Source organism: Borostomias antarcticus (genome assembly GCF_949987555.1).
Source record: "Borostomias antarcticus genome assembly, chromosome: 8".
NCBI classification, from domain to species: Eukaryota; Metazoa; Chordata; class Actinopteri; order Stomiiformes; family Stomiidae; genus Borostomias; species Borostomias antarcticus.
Genome location: NC_140241.1, coordinates 20,245,965 through 20,269,715, shown reverse-complemented (window position 1 = coordinate 20,269,715; position 23,751 = coordinate 20,245,965). Strand labels below are relative to the sequence as shown.

The 23,751-nt window shown below is 44.6% G+C and overlaps 1 protein-coding gene across 2 annotated transcripts in view; it reads left to right on the top strand.

Annotated features, from left to right (window-relative positions):
• fubp3 (far upstream element (FUSE) binding protein 3) overlaps nucleotides 1–20,465 on the top strand; it is a 30,813-nt gene extending 10,348 nt beyond the window's left edge. The window contains exons 7-18 of one of the 2 annotated variants that reach the window (XM_084442727.1): nucleotides 1,834–1,996; nucleotides 2,133–2,231; nucleotides 2,725–2,829; nucleotides 2,976–3,078; nucleotides 9,343–9,443; nucleotides 10,159–10,300; nucleotides 12,844–13,004; nucleotides 13,354–13,427; nucleotides 13,770–13,846; nucleotides 16,960–17,031; nucleotides 18,180–18,310; nucleotides 18,815–20,465. In XM_084442727.1, coding sequence (XP_084298853.1) covers nucleotides 1,834–1,996; nucleotides 2,133–2,231; nucleotides 2,725–2,829; nucleotides 2,976–3,078; nucleotides 9,343–9,443; nucleotides 10,159–10,300; nucleotides 12,844–13,004; nucleotides 13,354–13,427; nucleotides 13,770–13,846; nucleotides 16,960–17,031; nucleotides 18,180–18,310; nucleotides 18,815–18,823 — 1,237 coding nt within the window. In that variant the 3' untranslated portion in view covers nucleotides 18,824–20,465. The remainder of the gene's footprint in view (nucleotides 1–1,833; nucleotides 1,997–2,132; nucleotides 2,232–2,724; nucleotides 2,830–2,975; nucleotides 3,079–9,342; nucleotides 9,444–10,158; nucleotides 10,301–12,843; nucleotides 13,005–13,353; nucleotides 13,428–13,769; nucleotides 13,847–16,959; nucleotides 17,032–18,179; nucleotides 18,311–18,814) is intronic. The other variant, XM_084442726.1, reaches the window with a different exon arrangement.
• The last annotated feature ends 3,286 nt before the right edge of the window (nucleotides 20,466–23,751 follow it).

Below are 23,751 nucleotides of genomic sequence, written 5' to 3'. Positions count from 1 at the left end.
GAAGTAACACAAATTAATTGATAAATGGAAAATTCATGTGAATTGAAGAATAGTGATACATTGTCAATTGATCTGATAAACTTGACGTTTGAAACATTGTTGCTCTGATGATCAACGGGGCTGTGTTGCCGTTTACTGTCAACCATTCATCATTCTCAATACCCAACTGCCATGTATAGATCACAGCAAGCAATGTTTGTTACTTCCGCCCAAAATGTCAATCAAAAACCAACCAACCACGCCCACCGACAGACTGATCGTTTGGCGCCTTAACGTCAGCTCCTGAGCATGGGCATGGCGTGCTGTGTTGAGAGCCAAAAACTGTCAGCGGGCGTGGTTTTTGATTGACATTTTGGGCGGAAGTGACACAAATCGCTTGCTCTAAACTATAAATGTTAGGTGGGAATCAACTATTATATGGCAAGTGCATTTTGAACAGGCATACATCTTAAAGCCAAATCTTGTCTTCAGTATCTTGATGTCAAGCTGGCTAGCATGGAACTGTTCAGTTCTCAGAGCCTAAAAACACACAGTAATAAAAACACATGCACACATACACACAAAAACACACTTAGGGCACCTGAGATGGGTTATATTTTGCTAATAAATTGCTAAATATAACCCATCTCAGGTGCCCTAAGTGTGTTTTTTATTTATTTGCATGTGTTATTTCTGGAGGGGGTTGGGGTGGGTGGGTGGGTGTGTGTGTGTGTGTGTGTGTGTGTGTGTGTGTGTGTGTGTGTGTGTGTGTGTGTGTGTGTGTGTGTGTGTGTGTGTGTGTGTGTGTGTGTGTGTGTGTGTGTGTGTGTGTGTGTGGGAGGGAGGGAGGGAGGTACAAGCAGTCTTTTTTTCTTAAATAATTATTTATTATTAAAAATTAATTAATTATCATTAACACACTTTATACACACCATATTATGACTGTATTGCTACTGTACTGCATTGAACTCAATTTTACCCAACATATGGCTACTTGTATATTGGATGTATGCCTAACAATGAAAGAATCCTTCAATCCTACTTAGTCTATATAATCATCTTCAGCACCCACTTTCATAAAAGAAAAAGTAAATAGTAGAATATAAGCCTGGGATGAGCCCTCCTGTCTGCTCTGCTCTCCTGTCTTTCTCTCTCTCCACCTGCAACACTGGGTTTCATCCCCAGAGAGCAGCGGTGTCATATTTCACTACAGGACACTTTCCTTAAGTGATCCATGGTAGTTCTGTATTGTGATTGATGAACATAAGATGGGGAGAACGATGGAACGTGGCTCTGCTATTATCACATCACGACTGTTTTAATACAATCTGCTTCAAATTAATCAGATCACTTGATCATTCATCACTGTTTTTCAATTCACATGCATTTTTGTTACTTCCACCCCTTATCTTTGTGGCATGAATATGGGAAGGATTCAGTCTCACTGTAATCACTCCCAACTATCAAGTCCCAACTCTTTACATGTTATAACGCTTGTATTGTTAACATTTTATAACTCTTGTATTGTTTACATGTTAACACGTGTATTGTTTACATGTTAACACGTGTATTGTTTACATGTTAACACGTGTATTGTTTACATGTTAACACGTGTATTGTTTACATGTTATAACTCTTGTATTGTTTACATGTTATAACTCTTGTATTGTTTACATGTTATAACACGTGTATTGTTTACATGTTATAACACGTGTATTGTTTACATGTTATAACACGTGTGTTGTTTACATGTTATAACACGTGTGTTGTTTACATGTTATAACACGTGTATTGTTTACATGAAAAGAGGATGGTTGTGTAATTATTTGGCCTGTTCCCGCTCTGTTCTCTCAGGCAGGCCAAGCGTCTGCTGAGTCAGATCGTGGACCGGTGTCGGAACGGACCGGGCTTCCACAGCGAGATGGACGGGAACAGCGCTATCCAGGAGATCCTGATCCCCGCCAGCAAGGTCGGTCTGGTCATCGGCAAGGGAGGGGACACCATCAAACAGCTGCAGGTACGTCAGTAACGCCCCTCCCAAAACCCTAACCCTAACTTCGCCCCAGATCTGACCTTCCTACTCGGTTAATGAGTTTAGTGTGTTCTAGAAAGGTGTGTTGATGTGTGTGTGCCTGTGTGTGTGTGTCCTGCAGGAGAGAACAGGAGTGAAGATGATCATGATCCAGGATGGCCCCATGCCCACCGGAGCAGACAAGCCCCTGAGAATCACCGGGGATCCCTACAAAGTTCAGGTCGCTTACCCCTCCCAGTTTCTACCAGTGTATCAAATCGAACTTTGTGTATAGCGCATTTCATACACAGAGGCAACACAATGCGCTTTACACTTAATACAGTTTGAAACTATGAGAGTGATGCACAGCATACACGGGGTGGCTGTAGCTCAGTTGGTAGAGCGGGTCGTTCAATGATCGAAGGGTCAGTGGTTCGAATCCCAGCTCCGACTGTCCACATGTCGAAGTGTCCTTGAGCAAGACACCTAACCCCAAATTGCTCCCAATGAGCAGGTTAGCACCTTGCATGGCAGCTACCGCCATTGGTGTGTGAATGTGTGTGTGAACGGGTGAATGAGAGGCCATTGTAAAGCGCTTTGAGTGCCGCTAAGGTAGAAAAGCGCTATATAAGTGCAGTCCATTTACCATTTACAGCATGTAAGAGTAAAAAAACATATTTGTTGTTTTGTTGATGTTGGATGTGTAACCCCTGCTTGTGATTGGCCGTCCCCAGCAAGCCCGGGAGCTGGTGGTGGAGATCATCCGGGACAAGGACCAGGGGGACTTCAGGGCCGGCCGGGGGGACTTCGGCTCCCGACTCGGGGGGAGCAGCCTGGATGTAAGAGCCCCCTCTCTGGCCGTTTGTCGAACTGTCTGAAGGCTGATCGTGGTTAGACTGCTGTGCAGCAATGCATCATGGTTATGTATAGAGAAGCTTTACACTCCTGATGTGTCCCGTCTGGCTCCGCCCCCTCCCGCCACCAGGTGGCGGTCCCCAGGTTCGCTGTGGGCATCGTCATCGGCAGGAACGGGGAGATGATCAAGAAGATTCAGAACGATTCCGGCGTCAGGATCCAGTTCAAACCAGGTGAGGGAGGGAGGGGGGGAGGAGAGAGAGAGAGAGAGAGAGAGAGAGATTTCTGACTCAATGTTGGGATTCGGTGATCAACAGTCAAGAGATGAAGCGAAAAAACACCTCCTGTCCTTTTGAAGGTGTTAATGACAGGAATAAAACCAAACCAGGTGCACAGCAGGGGAACATGCTGCTTAGTCTGCTACCCTCAGTTCCCCCAAGCTGCACGGCCTCTACCTCATTACCCGCAACACCTGGTATACAGGAGGGGGAGCAGCTATCCGTCCTGACCGCACCCTCATCTGCATGGATATGCAGGACTGTATAGACCATGCTGTATAGACCATGCTGTATAGACTATACTCTATAGACCATACTGTATAGACTATGCTGTATAGACCATGCTGTATAGACCATGCTGTATAGACCATGCTGTATAGACTATGCTGTATAGACCATACTGTATAGACTATGCTGTATAGACTATACTGTATTGACTATACTGTATTGACTATACTGTATAGACTATGCTGTATAGACTATGCTGTATAGACTATGCTGTATAGACCATACTGTATAGACTATGCTGTATAGACTATGCTGTATAGACTATGCTGTATAGACTATGCTGTATAGACTATGCTGTATAGACCATGCTGTATAGACCATGCTGTATAGACCATACTGTATAGACTATGCTGTATAGACTATGCTGTATAGACTATGCTGTATAGACTATGCTGTATAGACCATACTGTATAGACCATACTGTATAGACTATGCTGTATAGACTATGCTGTATAGACTATGCTGTATAGACTATGCTGTATAGACTATGCTGTATAGACCATGCTGTATAGACCATACTCTATAGACTATACTGTATAGACCATACTGTATAGACTATGCTGTATAGATTTTAACACACGGCCTCGAGTGGTTTATTGCTTTTATACAACGGTTACTACATCTATTAGTGTAAAATAAACACACAGCAATGTAAATTATTAAGATTTATTCAAAACGAAGCATCATTCCCTCAATTCCGCCGAGCAAAATAGTTCCCCTAACAAAAGGGTTGCCAAGCAACAACAACAACTACAATGCATTGGATCAAATGGGAGGCGCATTAATACTGAAAATGGAATGATATGAGGTCCCAGGTGTTACAAAGTATTTTAACACGGCTTCCAGCCAATCAGAATCAAGAACCAGAACTAACCGTTGTATAATATGCTGTATAGACCATGCTGTATAGACCATGCTGTATAGACCATGCTGTATAGACCATGCTGTATAGACCATGCTGTATAGACCATGCTGTATAGACCATGCTGTATAGACCATGCTGTATAGACCATGCTGTATAGACCATGCTGTATAGACCATGCTGTATAGACCTGTGTTTCTCAACCAGGGGTCCATGGACCACCTGTGGTCCCTGGCATAATTACAGGAGGTCCTTGTGAAAGTGTTAAAAAATAACTAACCCTAACCCTATTTGTGATAATACGATGTGCTATTGTATTTGCGCAGCGCTAATGCATTCTAATTATACTGAGCTCTCATTCTCCCTCTGACTGATAGCATGTTGAACTTGTGTTTGTGCAACATTATGCAGATGCCCAAAGAAAAAGTTTCTAAGTGTTGAAAAGGACTTTTCACACATTGCGGTAGATGTCCTCAAAGTTCGTGCAAGGGTTCGCCCATAAGCTGTCTCAGAGTCTGCATGGCCTAGAGTGCGCAGCTCACACACGTGTGGTAACCGCTACATTGGTCTAACTTCCCTTTTCAGTACGCCGGCCGTCAAACAAAAAACACACCATGCACACCACACCTGCATGTGCAGGATTAACATGGTAATTCAATATAACACTTTACAGATATCTTTAGGCAACAATAAAACAAATGTGTTTAACTATTTCAGAATTCATCCATAAAAATTCTTTTAAAATATGTTTTTATAGGTCTGAATCTGCCACTCAAAGTTCACTCACTCAAAACTGGGCGTGATTCATAACAACTGATTGACAGTTCTCTGAGCAAATGACCAACTGGAATCATTATGATTGACAGGCGTGTGCCCCGTTACCATAGCTACCACCGCTACGAGCTAGACAACAGCTTAGATCGCGCAACAGCCAGATAAATAGCCATTTTTCTAGCTGCTAACCAGGGGCATTTACAAAGTCCTTAATATTATATTAACCCCCAAACATTATAAAGATACTTGCTACCTAACAGGCCGTATCCTGGAATTTGCATTAGGCCTATTTGGGAAAAGTACGATAAAGGTAACGTACTAACGTACATAACGACGGCACGTCTCCCCCACGACAGAGGAATAGCCCCCTGCAGCCGGCCACGCACGCTTGGAGGCTTGGGCTATTAGACTAACGTTATAGCTTTCAGCCAGCCACGAACAGTACCTATTTAGTCAAATAATTGCAATTGTGGGTCTTGCCAGAAGACAGATCATTTGCGCTGTGAAACCGACATAACATCCGCATTGTTCACCAGTCTAACGTTATTTATCTTAGTAGGTGTCCAACAAAGCCAGTTGAACACTGAAACGTTACTGTTCTGGGTTCAACATGTCAGTTGTGGTGATATAGGGAATCGAGCGGAATACTACTGCAATAACTGATTATTAGTCAGATCAATTAAATCATTATAGCTCATTTCACATAAAAAGGCAACAATACATTTTGCAGAAAGGGGCTGGGGATGTAGCCTACATATAGGCTAGCCTACTGATCCTACTAATATGTGTCAGACTGCATGCGTAGCGCAGCGATTCAACATAATCGATGAGTTTGGAGACAGAGGGCCGTGCACTACGACTCCGTGAGCGCAGCGGTCAAGGGGTATAGCCTACTCCGGAGTCTGGAGACTAACAGGTCATGCAGTCAATAGATCTCGTTTTGAATGTTATTGTAATGCCCTCTGGTTATAATAGAATATTGCTACTGGAGCTGTTTAATCCCAAAATGCGCAATGCTTCCTGAAGTTGGGTCAGATCGAGGTGCTGGGATGATCAACATTATGTGGAACAGATGCCACAGTGATGATTAGGCTTACACAACTTTCAGAATGTTTTGCAGAATTACAATTATTTGGAGTTGTAAATTATGAAAGGAACATAATAACTTGACTTAATATCTCCACCCACCCTGAAATGTAGTCATAATTTTAGCACAATAGCCTCGATATGCGCATCACAACGCTGCAATACAAGACCTTAGGACAAACGATTCAGTACACAGCAGGTGTGTTTGATCAAGTTAAGATCTCAATGTGAGAATAAATAAATGACAAAAACCCGCACGGGTACTGTAGGACTACGTCTTTATTTTCCGAGGTAATTGTTGCACATACAACATGACATTAAATTAAGACAGGCTACTTTCTCATAAAACAGGGCGGTGTTGTAACATATTTATAATATCATTAGGTGACATTGGCTGCAACCTGTCCTCCAGGACCTGCACACCTCCAGAGCCCTGAAGCGCGGGACCTGGACCTCCCGAGTCCCAGAAATGTAGTGATCGGGCTACAAGAAAAGGGGGCAAATTATAAAAGCGATTAGTAATAGCATCGTTATTTTGCATATGCAAAACAGCATGAATTACAACAATAGGCTATTTATCAGTAAGTCTACATTATATCGAATTAAGTTTGAGCGAGAGATAATCGGGAGATTCTTGTGGAGACAAACTGACTTATATCCAACTTTGACTTCGTAACGTTGCCTATTGTATTGGCCTATACAACAAAGCACGCTCACAACAGTTATGGTAGGCTATCGCTTCGGAAACCTTACAGCACAGTTTGCACCTGGTGCAAGTAGATTTTATGCCAGGGAAAAGTACAGTATGGTGCGCTGTGTTTCTGCCATTGCACAGGAGGGCTAAGGTTACCAAAAGCAAATGCATTGAGAGCTAACGTTAGCATGCTAGGATAATTAACACAGCTAGCTATCATTCCAAACATTAGGCTAGCTAACGTCAACATGCTGGATAAAGACAGATAGCTAGCTGGATCAGACAGCTTTTTAAAAACTGTTGCCAATTACAGCTAACGTTATGGTTCGTTTATCTAACATTAGCTAGGTTGGCTACTAATCAGACACGGAGATCATGGTAAAAACTTCCCAATATGTATGACAACCACAAATACAATTAGGCCTATAAAACGTACAAATTATATTAAAATAAGAGGTGGTCATCATTGAGACTGCAACTATTCAATTATTCTCAAGATGAGAAAGGGTTCAGAGCTGCCTTACCATGTTGGATAGATGGTGAAACGGCGCAAAGACAGCAGGTGCGGGAGCCACAGATTTCTGTTGGGGGCGGGTGTAGGGGAGTGGAGGCGGGTTTTTCAAACTTTAGGGTGACGTCAACAAAGGGAAAAACGTCACGAATTTGGAGCATTTTCACCCCGAGTCAAATTGGACTGAAAATGTTAAGCTTTCAGTTTCTTCAAAACTACAAAACGGATATATTTAATGTTTTTATTGTGTTTCTTCAATGTCCTCTTGTGCAAATGGCACTTACAAACTCAAAAAAAGTGAAAATGACCATGTTATACCTTTAATGTCTTAATTTATAAGGAATCTAAAGTTAGTATTTTTAATTTAACGACGCCAATGCTACTAAATCATTTATATTGTTGTGGTGAGGGGTAGCCTCATCAGACAATGTCAGCTTGTTACACAACTTCGGTGGAGTGGGCGTATTTGAAATGGACCCTAGCTAGGGGTGGGGGGTCCAGCAGGATTTAAAAAAATATTCCAGCGGTCCAGAGCTCAAAAAAGGTTGAGAACCACTGACCATATCATACACCATGAGTTTCTCAGGTAGTCGCGATCTACATTCATATGTAGTACCTTATAGACCATATCCCATAACCAGCTCAGTGGCCTTGTCACCCTGACTGGGAGGTCGTGAGTTCGATCCCCGGCCGAGTCATACGAAAGACAAAAAAAAAAGTACCCATTGCCTCCCTGCTTGGCACTCGGCATCAAGGGTTGGAATTGGGGGGGCTACATCACCAAATGTGATGTCATCATGGGAGACGATTACAACCCTCATCACTGTTCTTTATGACAAGGTTGGTTGGCCATCGCTCACTGATAGGCGCAACAAACATTGGTACCAGTATATTTTTAAAGCCCTAACTGGTAAGCAACCTCCTTACATTTCATCTTTGCTGCAAGAATAATGGACACTATGGGTCCTGCTCTAATGACTTGATGCTTCTTTTGGTTCCCTGATCTTGCTCTGAACTTGGGAAGACTGCATTCTTTGTTGCTGCTCCCCAATCATGGAATATCCTCCAAAACACTGTGAAACTGGAAGCTCTTCCCCCCTCTGCTGAGTTTAGCTCTATTATCAATGGCCTTTGTGTTTCCACTTGTAACTATTTTAAAATTTTTATTTTTTTATTTTTTCCTCACCTTATTTATCGTTATTTCGTTTCTATGCTTAATGTGTTCTGTTTTGTTTTAATGTGTTAATTTGTTTTAGTGTGTTTGTAATCTCGGCGACATTGTAAATGAGGGAAACCTCAATTGTCTTTTCGAAAATAAATAAAGGTTTGAATGAATGAAAATGATTCCTGAGCGCGGCACCGCTGCTGCTCTCCGCTCCCCCAGGGGATGGGTCAAATGAGGAGAGCAAATTTCACACTCGGGTGTGTGACAATCATTGGGACATTAACCTTTACCTTTAACCTACATCATGCGCTTCTCAGGTAGCTGACCTACATTGACCCCATGTTTTCCTTGCACTTTGACTGCTAAGTTTCCATGTTTCTCTTGTACTCAAACCTTTCAGGTAATGAAAGCTAATGTCCTATTTGTGGCGCACATAGTTCAAAACATTGATCTGGACAAGACTGGTTACTAGGGATGGACTGATGCTTATTGTCTAAATGTACTCATGCGAATGGCCAATGTGATAAGCTAAATTCTGACTCTGCAGGCTACACTCTGTGCCAGTAGTCTGAGAAGACGATTATCTGGCTCAATTTGAGCTCTGCTACAGTGAAGCCCCAGTCTGACTCTACGAGACATTCTCTGTCATGGGTTTACCTCTGAGACGGACGGGTACATCTCCTACCACAAGTCTTATCTAGTCCCATCCAAGTTATTTTGTCCGCCTAGAAAACACAAAATGCTGAATCACACTCAACCGCTCCTCCTCTGTTTGTATGTATGCATGTTCCCTTTTTGCCTGGTGCTGTTTCTGACCCATGTCTTTGCCCTCCCTCCAGACGACGGCATCAGTCCCGACCGGATCGCTCAGGTGATGGGCCAGCCCGACCGCTGCCAACACGCGGTCCACCTCATCAACGAGCTGGTCCACACGGCGCAGGTAAGGCACAGGTCCAGAAGTCCCTCATTTTACATAATCAATATGCTGTGTGGAATCCCCTGTCTACGAACCAAACAATTAACCCAATTAGATTAAACCCCATTGTGTTTTTCGCTCGTTGGGCTGTCATGTCTGATCTCTAATACGTTTATCATGGAATGAGCCCTGTCCCGTTGACCCCCCCAGTCTGCCCGGGCCCAGTCCCCGGGGGGGTGGCACCCAGAGAGGGGAAGCCTGGCCTCCTCCCCGCCCTCCCTGGACCCCCTGGCCCTGTGGCTAGGCGGGGTGGGGGGCGTCGGCGGGGCTCAGGGGGACTACCTCAGACAGATGTACCGACAGGTAACCGGCAGTGGGGGGCGCATCTTTAACTAGGTCCCACTTTTTTGTTGGGGGGGGCGGGGTCACGACCCACTGGCTCTGTACACGGGGCGATCACGGGGGAAGTTGGGGGGCGCCGTGTCCTAAAACCCCAGGAGGACAGATCCTGAGGGCCCCACAGGGTGGTGCACTTGTTCACTTGTCTTCACTCTGTCTGCGTTCGTCCTCCATCCGTTTGGAAGGTTCACACGGGAAGATACCACTGGTGATTCTGGAGCGGGGGGGTTTTCTGAGAGGGGAACATGTTGTGCGATGTGTTTGACGTGCTTGTGCTTCTCTTCTGAGCCTTGGCGCGGTCGACCACGTGAGTCTCACCCCCTGCGGTCTCTCCTCACAGGAGCGCGATGGTTTCGGAGGTCCCATGGGGCCGAGGGGCAGGGGTAGAGGCCGCGGGGACTGGAACATGGGAGCGCCGGGCGGACTACAGGAAGTGACGTATACGATACCCGCAGACAAGTGTGGCCTGGTGATCGGGAAAGGTGAGGAAACAAACAACCTTTCACACGTGATTTTGGAGCGGTTTTTTTGTTCTGCTTGTGTACGACAAACTTGGAATTACCCTCACCCACTAGGAACACATTTATTTCCCAACCGTTTAGCTAGTTTTGCTAAAGCCCTTTGTTTTAAGGGGACCAGTAACCACTATCGGTGTCTCTGTCCTTCACAATTCCACACAACTCTCACAATTTATGAAGCGTCCCACCCAAAGTGTAACAACGGCAGTTCATTAGATTGTGCTTTTTTCTCATGATGGAGGTGCTATCCAGAGTTCTGCCACTGAGAGAAAGTGATGAGAGAAGCATATTGGGGGGGGGGGGGGGGGGGGTCGACCTAGCACCAGCACCCTTCCCATCACCCCTCCCCCCCTCCAGGCCCATGTATACAGCGCTAGCAGCATTCAGCTCCTTCCCTAAGGGCTTAATGATGGGGATAATGTGTGTAATGTGACATTAATTGTTCAAGGTGCATAATAACAGCCCTCAATCACGCGAAGGGGCTGCCTGGCTCCTAATGAGGACCTTTCAGCCCAATAGAGTCCAGCCAAGGAATGAATGAGAGGAATTAGCTTATTGGCTATTCATGCCCACTCTATTGCCAGCTATTTAAAAGTCATTGACCATTGCCTTTTGGAGGGGGCCGTGTGTGCGTGCGTGTGCGTGCGTGCGTGCGTGTGAGTGTGTGTGTGAGTGTGTGTGTGTGTGCGAGTGTGTGCGAGTGCGTGCGTGTGTGAGAGTGAGTGAGTTTCAGTGTGTGCGTGAGTGTGAGTGCGTGCGAGTGTGTGCGTGCGTCTGTGTGCGCAGTGGTGGGCGTGGTCAAAGGGGGGGGCCTCTTTACCTATGATAAAAACAGTGCAATAGAAATGTCAAGTGTCTTTTGTGCGTGGGGGGCGGGGGGGAAGCAGATAAACCTGGTTGCCGCGCTCGGCTCCGCCCCCTTATTAGCATATGAACTGAGCCAATATGGAGGAGATGGCCGCCGATCTGGGCGCTGTCAGCCCGCCCTCAAAGGGTGTGGTGATTAATATCTTTACGATGCCATATGCGGCCCGTTGTCCCATTGCTTTGACCCCCTCCCACACACACACACACACTCATACATGCACAGGCCTGTTGAAGGCTCAAGCCACCCACTGGTTCGCCTCCATTTCTGTGCTAGAAACAACATTCTTTTATACATACTAGGGCTGGGCTAAACTTTAAATTTCAACCTTCTGAACTTTTTTCAGAGACTCTAATTTCATCCATAATTTTGTTATTACTGATTGTTATTACTATTAAAATATACATGTGTGGCATGTGTATAGCCTCTAGTTTCCTACTCGTTGAGGTGGCGTTTTCCTGCCTCTGTTCAAGATGGCTGAACTGCCATCCCACTAGAGACCAGGGAGGCTCATCATTTCTACCTCATCTGTAGAGGAAATACCAAAATAAGCCGTCTGAAAATCCTAATTCTTTTACTTAATCATTCTTGTAACTTTTCCCCCTGACAACGCGCGCGCTGGGGCAGATATTCTTCCAGCTACGACCGACCAGTCTGTTGCTTTTTGTCGCTGCGGTCCTCCCTCCCTTTCTCCACTCACTAAACCAGTCTCATTAATAGGCCCATATTATGTGACCACACCGAGGCCCAGTCCATGAAATGAATAGTCAGGGTCTTCATTGCTCTCTGCTGTCTGACTAGAGGAGCTCATAATGGCTTCATTAAGGCAGAGGTTTCATTTGGTTGACAAAGGGTTAATGGCCCATGTGCAGTCTATTGGCGGCGAGGATGAGGCCGCCGGAGCAGGGGAGCTTCGGATGAGCGTTTTCACTCCGGGGTCATCTGGGGTCGTCCAAGTGTCAGCCACCAGCGAACAAATGTGTAATTGATGTTGGGACGGCCCTGGTGTCCCTTCAGGAAGCCCCCCCCCCCCACCAGCCTTTTCATTCAGATTGGACGGGGAGGTGGGATGGTGGGTGGGTCTGTTGCTACCCCCCCCCGCCCCCAACCCTCCCTCAGTTCACCACAGAGCACAACATGGAGTCTCGTGTGAAAGGGTAAAAAGAGAGACAAACGATATCCCAGAAGGAGGATACGCTCCAATTTTGCCTCTTTTCTCCGGCGGCCATGTTTCATTTCTCCCCGCTGTTTAATTGCTCCCCCCCCCACACACGTCGGGACACTGCCGTCTGATTCGTCAGCGCCAGGGGGGGGGCAGGAAGTGTCATCTTTTGTCTCTGATTAGCACGGATGTTAAAGATAGAATGGCGGAGAGCTGGTAGGACGCACGCCTCGGTCTCTAGAGACGGCGCCACCATCCCAACTCCCATCACACCGGTTCACGGCGCAACTGGTGGGGGGGACAGAACCGGCTCCGACATTTACAAACGACACGGAAGCCGTTTACGAGATTCTACTTGGCGGTTATGATTACAACTTACAAGTTAAATAATTTATCTCCACGATTCGTCTCGTCGTCGTCTCAACGAGGGTCTTTTGGTGATTATTCACTATTGACGACTCACGCCTGTCCCCCCCCCAGGTGGAGAGACCATCAAGAACATCAACCAGCAGTCCGGCGCCCACGTGGAACTCCAGAGAAACCCGCCGCCCAACACCGACCCCAACGTGCGCATCTTCTCCATCCGCGGCACCCCTCAGCAGATGGAGATGGCCCGTCAGCTGATCGATGAGAAGATTGGGGTAGGTGGTCCCCGCACAGCCGCCGTCCCACCCCCCACTCCCTCCAGCCCCGAACCGCGCTATTGTCCGCTCTGATATTCATGAGGGCACATGTCAACGCACGGAGCTGTAGGGGTGACACCAGCGCTGGTGGCTCTAGCGGCCAGCAGGATGTCACCAAGAGGTTAAACATGAAGAATCCATCAAATGGAACTTAATGGAGTGCGTCAGCGCCCGGCTTTGCCCTTTGACCTTGCCTGTTTGGTCATTTAACCACAAGTGTGGTCTCTCTCTCCTCTCTCTCTCTCCTCTCCTCGCTCTCTCTCTCTCCTCTCCTCACTCTCTCTCCTCACCCTCTCTCCTCGTCTAGGCCTCAGGAATGGGAGGTAACAGCAGTTTCGGTCTGAATCCTTTCACCCAAGCACTAGCTACTCCTCATCAGAAGTGAGTATCTTGATGAAAAGGCCCGTTTGTCCACTGTGGTTTACAGGAACTCTTTAAACGCTTACAGACGAACAGATATGAAGAATTAAACAAAGCTTTGATGTACAGTTACAAGTCAGTTTTCAATGATAATGACTGCGTTTCACGAAACCCTTAGCGCTAAGAAGCTCTTTGAGTCTTCTTAAGGCTCCCGTTTGCTTGTTTCAGGAGTCTTAAGAAGACTCAGAGCTTCTTAGCACTAAGAAGGTTTCGGGAAACGTGGCCAATGACGGTTGTGCGTGAATGTAAACGGTCTTGCTGTTCTCTCTCACTAAAAAGTCCCGTCCCTGTCTCTGGTTCCAGCGGACCTCAGACGTTCATGACGGGAGGATGGGGTACAACGTATCAGCCATGGCAGCCGCAGGGGCAGCAGGACGCCAGTAAGTCCACCTCCCCCACAGGCAGTGCTTGGCTCGGGGCGGGGGGGGGTCGGTCGTCACACTGATGGTGGGCCACAGCAACAACCTGGTTCCTAGTGAATCAGGACGCTGTACGCTTTGGAAGGGTGTCGTCCGTGGCCTGCCCCCTGTCCCCCCCCAGCACAGAAGAGCACATGGACAAAGACGGAACATTTGTTACTACATTGTGATCAAAACAGAAACTTCACAAATCCACTTTACAAAAATATGAAACATTTCTTACAAAACCAACCCCCCCTCCTCTCAACGTCTCTTCAGAATCTTAAGCAGGTAGAGGTTTTATCCTTCCTCACCTTTGGCCCTCATTGGCAGTTGGAACATCACGTCAGTTTGCATACTTTAAAATTTAGGATTTGTCCAGGCTGGTTTCGGGCATTTGAATTTTTAGACCGCAATTGAATTCAGCTGAAGCTAAGGTCAGGGTAGTCTTCCATTCCACAGTGTGGCTAACCGTCCAGACCATGGGATGAACGTTTATTCGGTCCCAAGAAACGTCAAAATTGGGGAAGACCGCTATTTGGGGGTAGCAAAACGATGCCAATGGCCTGTTGGGCTGCGGGTAAATGGAAGTGCTTGAGTTAAATAAAGCCTTAACAGGACATGAGGGACCATGTCTGGATGGTAAGCCACAGCCCACAGTGAAAGGCCCTTATGCAGTAACTCTGTTCTCAAACAGTGTTATCTGTGTCTGGTTTCAGGTCACAATGGATCCCAGGCCGGCCAGATGGACTATTCCAAAGCATGGGAGCAGTATTATAAAAAGCTAGGCAAGTGTCACTATGGGGAGAAGAGAAAGGGAATTTGTTGAGTTTTGCCCCCGTCCCATTTCGTTTCCCCCGCACTCTTGACTGGGGTTGGGGTTCGTTTCAACTCCATCGATTCCGTTTGTGCTCATTGAATCCGGTTCAATAGAGAGAAAAATAACAGATAATTTGCCTTCCTTCATAGTTGGCACAATTAGGCTATAATCACTAAACTTGCAACTGTGACGGGAAGGTTTATTTTTCCCTTCTTTACTCTTATTTTTATTATAAGGAATAACCAACAAAAACAATTACAAACCAAAACTATTTAAATAAATAATGGAAAAATGTTATAAAAATGTTATAAAATGTTTTATATATAAAATGTCTATATAGTTTAAACTTTACAAAATATATAAAATTATAAAATATAACATATGTTATAAAAATATAACAAATGTCAGAGTGGATGTCTGTAACGCTAAGTTATAGTTCTTCTGAAGAAAAATCATCATGTCTGCCTTCTCCGGAAGGATGTGTGATCTCCCAACAGTAGAGAAACCCCTCTCACTGGGGTGCCCCCTCAGCATGTATCTAAGAAAAATATATAATAGAATAATTTGGAGGTATAATTTGTTTAACTTCAATATGAAAGGCGAACGTCAGCTCATCTGTGTTTTGTACCTGAGCGCGAGACTGTTAATGTTAGCTGTATCTGGGGTGTTATTGTTGCTGGGAGACCAGAACACATCAAACACGGCGTGTTCCTTCAGATCTATGCCGTGTCCAAGGAGAGGCTTAGTCGTATCGGAGGCGCTTCCTTCCAAGCGTGAAAGAACCTTACTGCAGGTTGCATTTCGCTGCATTGCATTTTCGTGGTGTTCTAGTGAAGGTAAGCCAAACGTTTGTGCGTTTGCTGCGGTCAGCCCTGGTCCAGGATGTAAACATATGCTTTTGTGACGTACGGCGTAACAAACGGCGTGGTGATAGGTCTAGGCAGGAGGTCCTGGCAGATAAGTGCAACTTTTATGCACTGTAGAATGCTCACTGCCATTGCAAAACTTAGAACTGGAGCATTACTGTAGCTGGACATTTTTGATATGCAACCCTACCCTTGACAGCGTTAACGACTTTGAACCACATTCCATGATAGGGATGACGATTAAAGTGACCGAAATTCCTGCGGTTATCAGTATTATCACGCAATGTTTTTTTTGTTTTTTTTTTTCTTCTTTTTTTGTTTTTTATAAATATGCAGAAAATGTTCAATAAGTACTGATGGACAGTCTGGAATCCTTTCAACAACTTTTATAAAAAATAAAAAAAAACGCATAACATATCAATCAATCAATCAATCAAAGCTTTATTTGTATAGCGCATTTCATACCCAGAGGCAACACAATGCGCTTTACAGAGAACAAGGAAGGTGGGCATACAACCTACCCCTACATATTCCAGAGGGAAGCAAAAAAACAGTAATCACCCGGGGGCCAGATAAGTGAGCTGTAAAAATTCTTCCCTGACCCCTCTCAACAAGGCGGTCGAGCAAGCTCCTGGAGTATGTTTGTCTACCAGCTAAGAACATTTATAAAGCAATACATTACATTAAATTACATTTTCAGAGTAAGAGAGGCTAAAAAACAACATAGGAGAGACATGGCAAATACTGGTGTGTGTTTGCTAACATAGGGAAAGCCAGGCCTCTCAACGGTTGAAAGGGCATCATGTCCTTTGCTATGTAACATGGAAGGGCTGCAGTGAGGTATTTAGCATTTTTGCATGTGGGTGCGTAAGCGTATCATTTCCTCTGAAATCGAAACTGGGAATGACGTCCGACTGTGTGTCTATGGTAGCCGATTTACCGTGGTTATTCAAAGCACGGTAATCGAACATGGTTTTAATGATAATTTATTTTGAAACGGTAATACTAATCGTCGGGAATTTTCACCGTGGTTTACCGTGAAACCGGTAACCGTTTCATCCCATAAGTCTGTGACACTCGTTATTTGTCTGCTCCCTTGCTGAGAACGTCCACATCCTTGCACCTTGGATGCCCCTTTAAACGAGACCCCAAAGCCCACTGTTCCCTGCAGAAACTACATCCATCTGATCTGGTGGATTTTGATTCTGTGCTCAACCCCTAAAATTGGTCCGTGGGCTCCGTGTTCCGATGCAAGACCGTCCCCTCATGTCCTTTTGCGTTACGAGTCGGTTTTGACCACGATAATCCCTCACACACCAAACAAACTTGGCAATCAGGAAGGTTATGGATGTTTGGCTCCTTTCAGTGTCCTGTAAGCTATTAACTCCCCCTGGTTTGGCTGTTCACAGGTCAGCAGAGCCAAGCCCAGAGCACTGGCCCCGACTACAGCAAAGCATGGGAGGAGTACTACAAGAAACAGAGTAAGGCCACACCCAACAGGTCCTGATCCAGGATCAGTAGCTCTATACTTTTATCAATCTTAACAAGCAGTCAAACTCTGTCAACGCCAACTGGTGAATGATTGCCAGGGGAATGAGGCCTATCAAATGGCGGTAGTGCCTTTTTTAATCTTCACCCTCTCCATCACCTCCATGTTCTCCCTCACCTCCTCCATGCTCTCCCTCACCTCCATGTTCTCCACCTCCTCCATGTTCGCCATCACCTCCTCCATGTTCTCCATCACCTCCTCCATGTTCTCCATCACCTCCATGATCTCCCTCACCTCCATGATCTCCCTCACCTCCATGATCTTCCTCACCACCTCCATGTTCTTCCTCACCTCCTCCATGCTCTCTTACCTCCTCCATGCTCTCACCTCCATGCTCTCCCTCACCTCCATGCTCTCCCTCACCTCCATGTTCTCCATCACCTCCTCCATGTTCTCCATCACCTCCTCCATGATCTCCATCACTTCCTCCATGATCTCCCTCACCTCCATGATCTCCCTCACCTCCTCCATGATCTCTCACCTCCTCCATGATCTCCCTCACCTCATCCATGATCTCCCTCACCTCCTCCATGATCTCTCACCACCTCCATGATCTCTCACCTCCTCCATGATCTCTCACCTCCTCCATGATCTCCCTCACCTCCTCCATGATCTCTCACCACCTCCATGATCTCCCTCACCTCCATGATCTCCCTCACCTCCTCCATGTTCTTCCTCACCTCCTCTATGCTCTCTCACCTCCTCCATGCTCTCTAACCTCCATGCTCTCTCACCTCCATGCTCTCCTTCACCTCCTCCATGCTCCCTCACCTCCTCCATGCTCTCTCATCTCCATGTTCTTCCTGACCTCCTCCATGCTCCCTCACCTCCTGCATGTTCTCTCTCACCTCCATGTTCTCTCTCACCTCCATGTTCTCTCTCACTTTCTCCATGCTCTCCCTCACCTCCTCCATGCTCCCTCACCTCCTCCATGCTCCCTCACCTCCTCCATGCTCTCTCACCTCCATGCTCTCCTTCACCTCCGCCATGATCTCCATCACCATCTCCATGCTCCCTCACCTCCCTGCTCCCTCTCACCTCCTCCATGCTCTCCCTCACCACCTCCGTGTCTCCTCCCAGGCCAGGCAGCAGGCCCCGGCTCCCAGCAGAGCTCCCCTCCTGACTACAGCGCTGCCTGGGTGGAGTTCTACAGACAGCAGGGGGCGTACTATGGGCAGGGCGCACAGCAGACACAGGCCGCTGGCCTTCAGGTGAGATATTCTTCCAGCTCCTACCCTCCCTGCGCCATCCTCGGCCTAGCAGTGGCCCGGGAGAGGTCCCTCTGGGCCGTTTTTACCTGTTTGGTTGAAATTTCACTCTGGGGTTGCAATTTCACTCTGGGTGTGGAGAAAATCCAGCAACACTGACCTTATTGGCAAACTCGTTATTAGAAGACGGGGAAAAAAAAACAATGTTTCAGTGCTTAGACCTTCATCAGGTTTTTAAAAAGCCTTTTTAAAAACCTGAAGGTCTAAGCACCGAAACGTTGTTTTTTTTTCCCCGTCTTCTAATAACGAGTTTGCCAGTAAGGTCAGTGTTGCTGGATTTTCTCCACACCCAGATTGTCTACTATCCTACGCACCTGACTTAACGTTTTTATAAGGTGTGCAACAGCCCTTTCACAGACTTTGGTTAAAATTTCACCAGATGTATTAGTATGATGCATGTATATGTAAATGCTTCACGTTTGCTGACTTAAAACCTGTGTTTTGCAGGATCAATAGAGAGGACGCCCTTTAGTTGAAGATTTTTGAATCACTGAGAGGATGAAAACAAACCTTTTGTAACAGAGGTTTCTAGATTTGCAACGCCTTGAAGACTTTTACTTTTTTCTTAGTGAGAAACACTAGCTGTAGAATGACTTATACAATTTAAAAAAAGAATATTTCTAAATCAGGAACATTTAATTGTTACTAAATACTTGTGTACACCATTATTTTGAATGGACAATTTCCGGGATCCCTTTTGGACTTATGAGAGCTGTTTTGTTATTTTCCTTTTTGATTCAAATTATACCGCCAAAATGAACCCCGGGGTTGTAACATTTCAGCAAACGCAATATAATCTATTTTTTCTAGTTCTGTTGCAATAAAATCGTAATTATGGGCTTAGCAGTCTTGAATACATTTTTGTTTTGTTTTGTCATAAGATGTTTAAAGAATGTGTAAAAAATGTTTTCTTTCTTTTCCTTTTACATAAAGCATTTTAATTCAGTGAGATGAAACTGTGATGTTTTGTTACAGGAAAATGTATTCTTTTGTTACAAAATACAAGGAGTGATGTTGGCAAATGGCTTCAATTCCTAATTTAATTCCTGTTGTGCATTGTATTCTGTTTTTCATTGTCATTTTATTCTACTCTGGTTTAAAAAAAATAAAAAGGTGCAATATCTTATTTCATTTTTGAAACAAAGATGGATTCTCTAATATTTTGACAGAAGTTTAACTTGTAGTTCTTAGATTTATTTTTTTTAGGCATATGATAATGTAATGGATAATTTTTTATTACAATGATCTGATATGGGATTAGGGGATGTTGCATATTGTGAGTTTTTTGCCTTTGCTATCTTGTAAAACTATGTATGTATGCTCAGATACTTGACTAAATACTTTATTTAAAAATATATATATAATTAAATCAAAGAAGTTTTTTTTCATGGAGTCATTATGGCAGGAAAACTGTCCGTTTTTCTGTTCTGTTTTCATACTGAAAATGTTCAAAGATTGTGAATGTGTAATTTGAAATTTGATGTTGCATCTTGCTATGGACAAAAATGAGGAATGCTAGGTTTTTATGTATGTTCTGTACCTGAATCATTCAAGACTGCTAAGCCCCTGGATTCTACCTGTGTAATAATTAATTGTAGTTTTTTATATTCAAAGTATTGCGATCAAAATTGTCTTATTTGGTACCACCCAGTTTCCCTAACACCCCATTCAGTACACACTGCGGACTCGTGTACAGTCCAATGCTAATAACTTTTTAATTCATTATTTTTCTTTCTACTTTGTGTGATCTAATATATGTATGATTGATTAGTTACGAAATGAATCTAGTATTAACTTCTTTGCTTAATGAAAAGGGATATTAGGCCTATAATTTCAAAATGTTTAATTTTAGTGTTTTTTTCCTCGTGTACAGGTAACCGTGTATTAAAAGCGTCAAAAGACTACCTTTATTGTGTTCTGTTAAAATGATTTTCTTTTTTGCAGTTAACTTGGTTTTATTTTGTCACATTATGATACAAGTGTTGATTATGATGATTCAGTTTCACGTTTGGAACTTTTCCTGAAAGCTCTCTTGTAAGACTAACAGTCTATTCTATACATGGAGTCTATAGAGATCAGCTGTGTTTCATATGTTTTATAAACAGAAAATCTATATTTTCTACACATTACTTTGCCAGTTCACAAACTCAAATAAATGTTCCGCAAGTCTCTCTTGTGGTTGAAGTATATATCATCTTTATCAGTAATGTTGTAGTGATAAGTGCAACACGTGAAAATAGCATTATTTATTTTATCATTTCCTCCTACAGTACCATCTGCCTACATTTTACTGTAGTTGCAATTGATACATGCTGGTGAATGTTCAACTAAAGGAATGTGTATGTTTGTCATCATAGTAGCTAGTTATCTTTCCTGTATGAATACTGGTGCTCTACAAACGTTAAAGTTCTAGTCATCTTAAAAGGACCACGCCACGCCTATTTCCAGAGACCATTTCTAACAGATGTACGAGTGGAATGATAATTGTATTGTTAGACCAGTTGCTAATTCCCTATAATGGTTTGGCAGATGCATAACGCATGACTGGGGTGAGACCTTTAATATTGAATAATAGCAATCAGTGAGAATGTACCACCTTTTTGAAACATGGCATCAGTCCCTTTGTGTGCTGTTTTCCTAAGTTATTGTCCATGTATGCTCTTTACCAGTAACTGGAAAGTTTTTATGTAACCGTTATTGATGTGGGATCGCCATCGTTTTTTCTGAGTGGTTTGCTCCGTTGGCTGTCCCTCTCATTGTCCTCTTGTCTGTGGGGACATTTTCAGAGGGGGTTCTATTTGCTGTCTCATCGTTCCGCTCCCCCGAGGGGAGGGGGGGTGCTATGCTATGGTGGGTCCTACCCCCCCATTCCACCCCCCACTGTTACTGTGCAGCTGTTTCCAAATCCAGCCTTTGATTTTGGCCCTTGGTTCTTTAATGCTGTACCCCTGCGGTCACCCCTGGCTTGGTGGTCCATTGTTGACTTGTCATAATTTAGTTGTTCAGGGATCACCCCTGGGCCAGCGAGAGAGGCAGGCTATTCATTCATTATGAGGACCGTTCACTTTCAACAGCCTGTCTATTGGCAGGCTCATCTCTACATGCTGTAATATAAAGTGCACGCTCGGCGTCGTCAGGGGATTCTTGTTGAGGACGGGTCTAAATTGGTGCAGACAGTTTCTTCTTCTGTTAAGGTCCAATTCACTGTGCGCAGCATCAGTCCTGAATAGTTCCGCTTTGCATCAATGAGTTGATTCACTGGGTGATATTGATGTGTTTGTGGTCCGGGTGATATTGATGTGTTTGTGGTGTCACCTCTGCTTTGACTGTTTGTGGGACGTATGCCCACCTCCCTTGTTCTCTGTAAAGCGCATTGTGTTGCCTCTGGGTATGAAATGCGCTATACAAATAAAGCTTTGATTGATTGATTGGCTGTTCCTCGTGGTGAAGTGATCAACCAATAAAATGAGTTTGAGAATAGTGTTATAGTAAGTTAGAAGCTCAATTAGTTAAGCTTCTAATTAGTTGGGCCCCTTTGAGTCATGTTTTACTTGTAGTTTCAGAATCAAGATTGTTTTTAGCTATTTGTTTTTAGCTAGCTAGCTACACACTGTCCTTTTTTTTTTTGCAGAAGGGGGTCTTAGTGAGGGCTCTGAGTGGCCGTCCTCAGATATGCCTGAAGCTATGTGTGGATGAGCCAGGCTGTTGGCGGTGTGTAACCCTTCTAAACAGCGGTGTGGGCTAGAGGCTAGTGGCTTGGAAATCTCTGCACTTTGCTGCAGAGACAGGGGACATTGGGAGTCACACACACACTTGTACCTCCACCCCCCGAGTCCTCAGAGGCTCCAGTTTCTTTAAGCAGGTGTCCTACCCCCCCCCCCCCCCTAAGCCCTTTAGGGAGGGGCCGCTGCACCTCTCTCACCTTTCCTGCCGATAAGCTGATCTACTGTATCCTCCACGCTGGGACAGACACCTTAATCTCTTTTTAATGGCCCCCAGGAGGAGCCCAGGGGACTCCTCTCTGCCTGGCTGGCCTGGATGACGGGCTGCTGAGGTTGCTGTTAGCAGACGGGAGGACTGGGGAAGCCTGAACACTCAGGTGACTTGATATTACCTGTCTGGGGTGGAGTAGTGGCTTGTTAAGGAAAGAAAAAAAAAACACTTAGTCTAGGTTTTCCTTTTTATGATTTTGCAGTCTATGCTGTTAAGGTAACATTAATGCTTTAAGTACATCAGCAGATATCTTACTGAAAAGAGACTAATAACTACAGGCGTTATCTAATTTGATATAGATGTTGCGTGTCTTCAAAATTGGAAGTGTATCTATCTTTGATGCACTATTTATTAATAATTAAATATTTTCGGAGCCTGCTTCTGAAATGCAAAATAATCTCATCATTCAGTTAGATTAATTCAAATGGATCTTGAATGTTTTTCCCTGATGTCAGAGGAGCCCAGTTTTCTGGTCGTTAGCTGAGTGTGTTGCCAAGAAAAGTGAGAGAAACCTCTGCCTGTATTCATGGTTAAATTCAGTGGCAAATTAAACAACATTTTGTTTTCAGGAAACTTTTAGCAAATTCCAGATAGGCCTGTATCTGAACAATGCTAATTTTGTAAAATAACTTATTCTCAATTGTATTTTTGTAACCGTTTGTAGCCTAATAATTTTGTTTCCCACCAGTCTTTTGAAATAAAACCGTTGGCAAATAGCCTACTTTTCTAATAACTGTCAATCACTGATAAGCTTTAAAGTGAGAAAATAATGGTCTAAATTGTTTTTCAATAGAACGGTTGAACAGGGTGATTTGAGAATCCTGACATGCCTGTGGCTTTACCAGCCTTAAACAATACCATAAATAACCATAAATAAGCTAATCAAATTCATGCCTTACCCCATTTCAATTCATTTAAGTCCTCTTTAATAAAGACTAGCCCCGCCCCGCTGGCCTCGCCATTTAGTTCGGATTTGAAACCCCTTAAGAGCGATGAATGCTGAAATGCAATAAATGTAAATCAATCTAGTATGAGAACGAATCCTATTCAGAGAGGGGAGAAATTTCATCTGGGAAAAGAGACAAGTGTAGGAGGAGCCCCGCTCATAAAAAGCAGCTGTTTCACAGTAATCTTTTTTCGTGCCCTGTCACTCACCTTTCCTTTTCACTGTCTGCGTTCAAAGCGAGCCCCGTTCAACGTTTTAGTTAGGATCCATATCTTCTTTTTTTCCTCAAAAGATTGCCCCAGTCCACATTCGCGAGAGAATCCAACTTGCCCGGATTTTCGGACCATGCCCTTGTAGTTGTTTCAGAGAATAGAGGAGTGCATGGATGTCAAATCGCCCTCAAAACACCATGAAAGATTGATTTGCAGCACTTTTCAGCCCACTG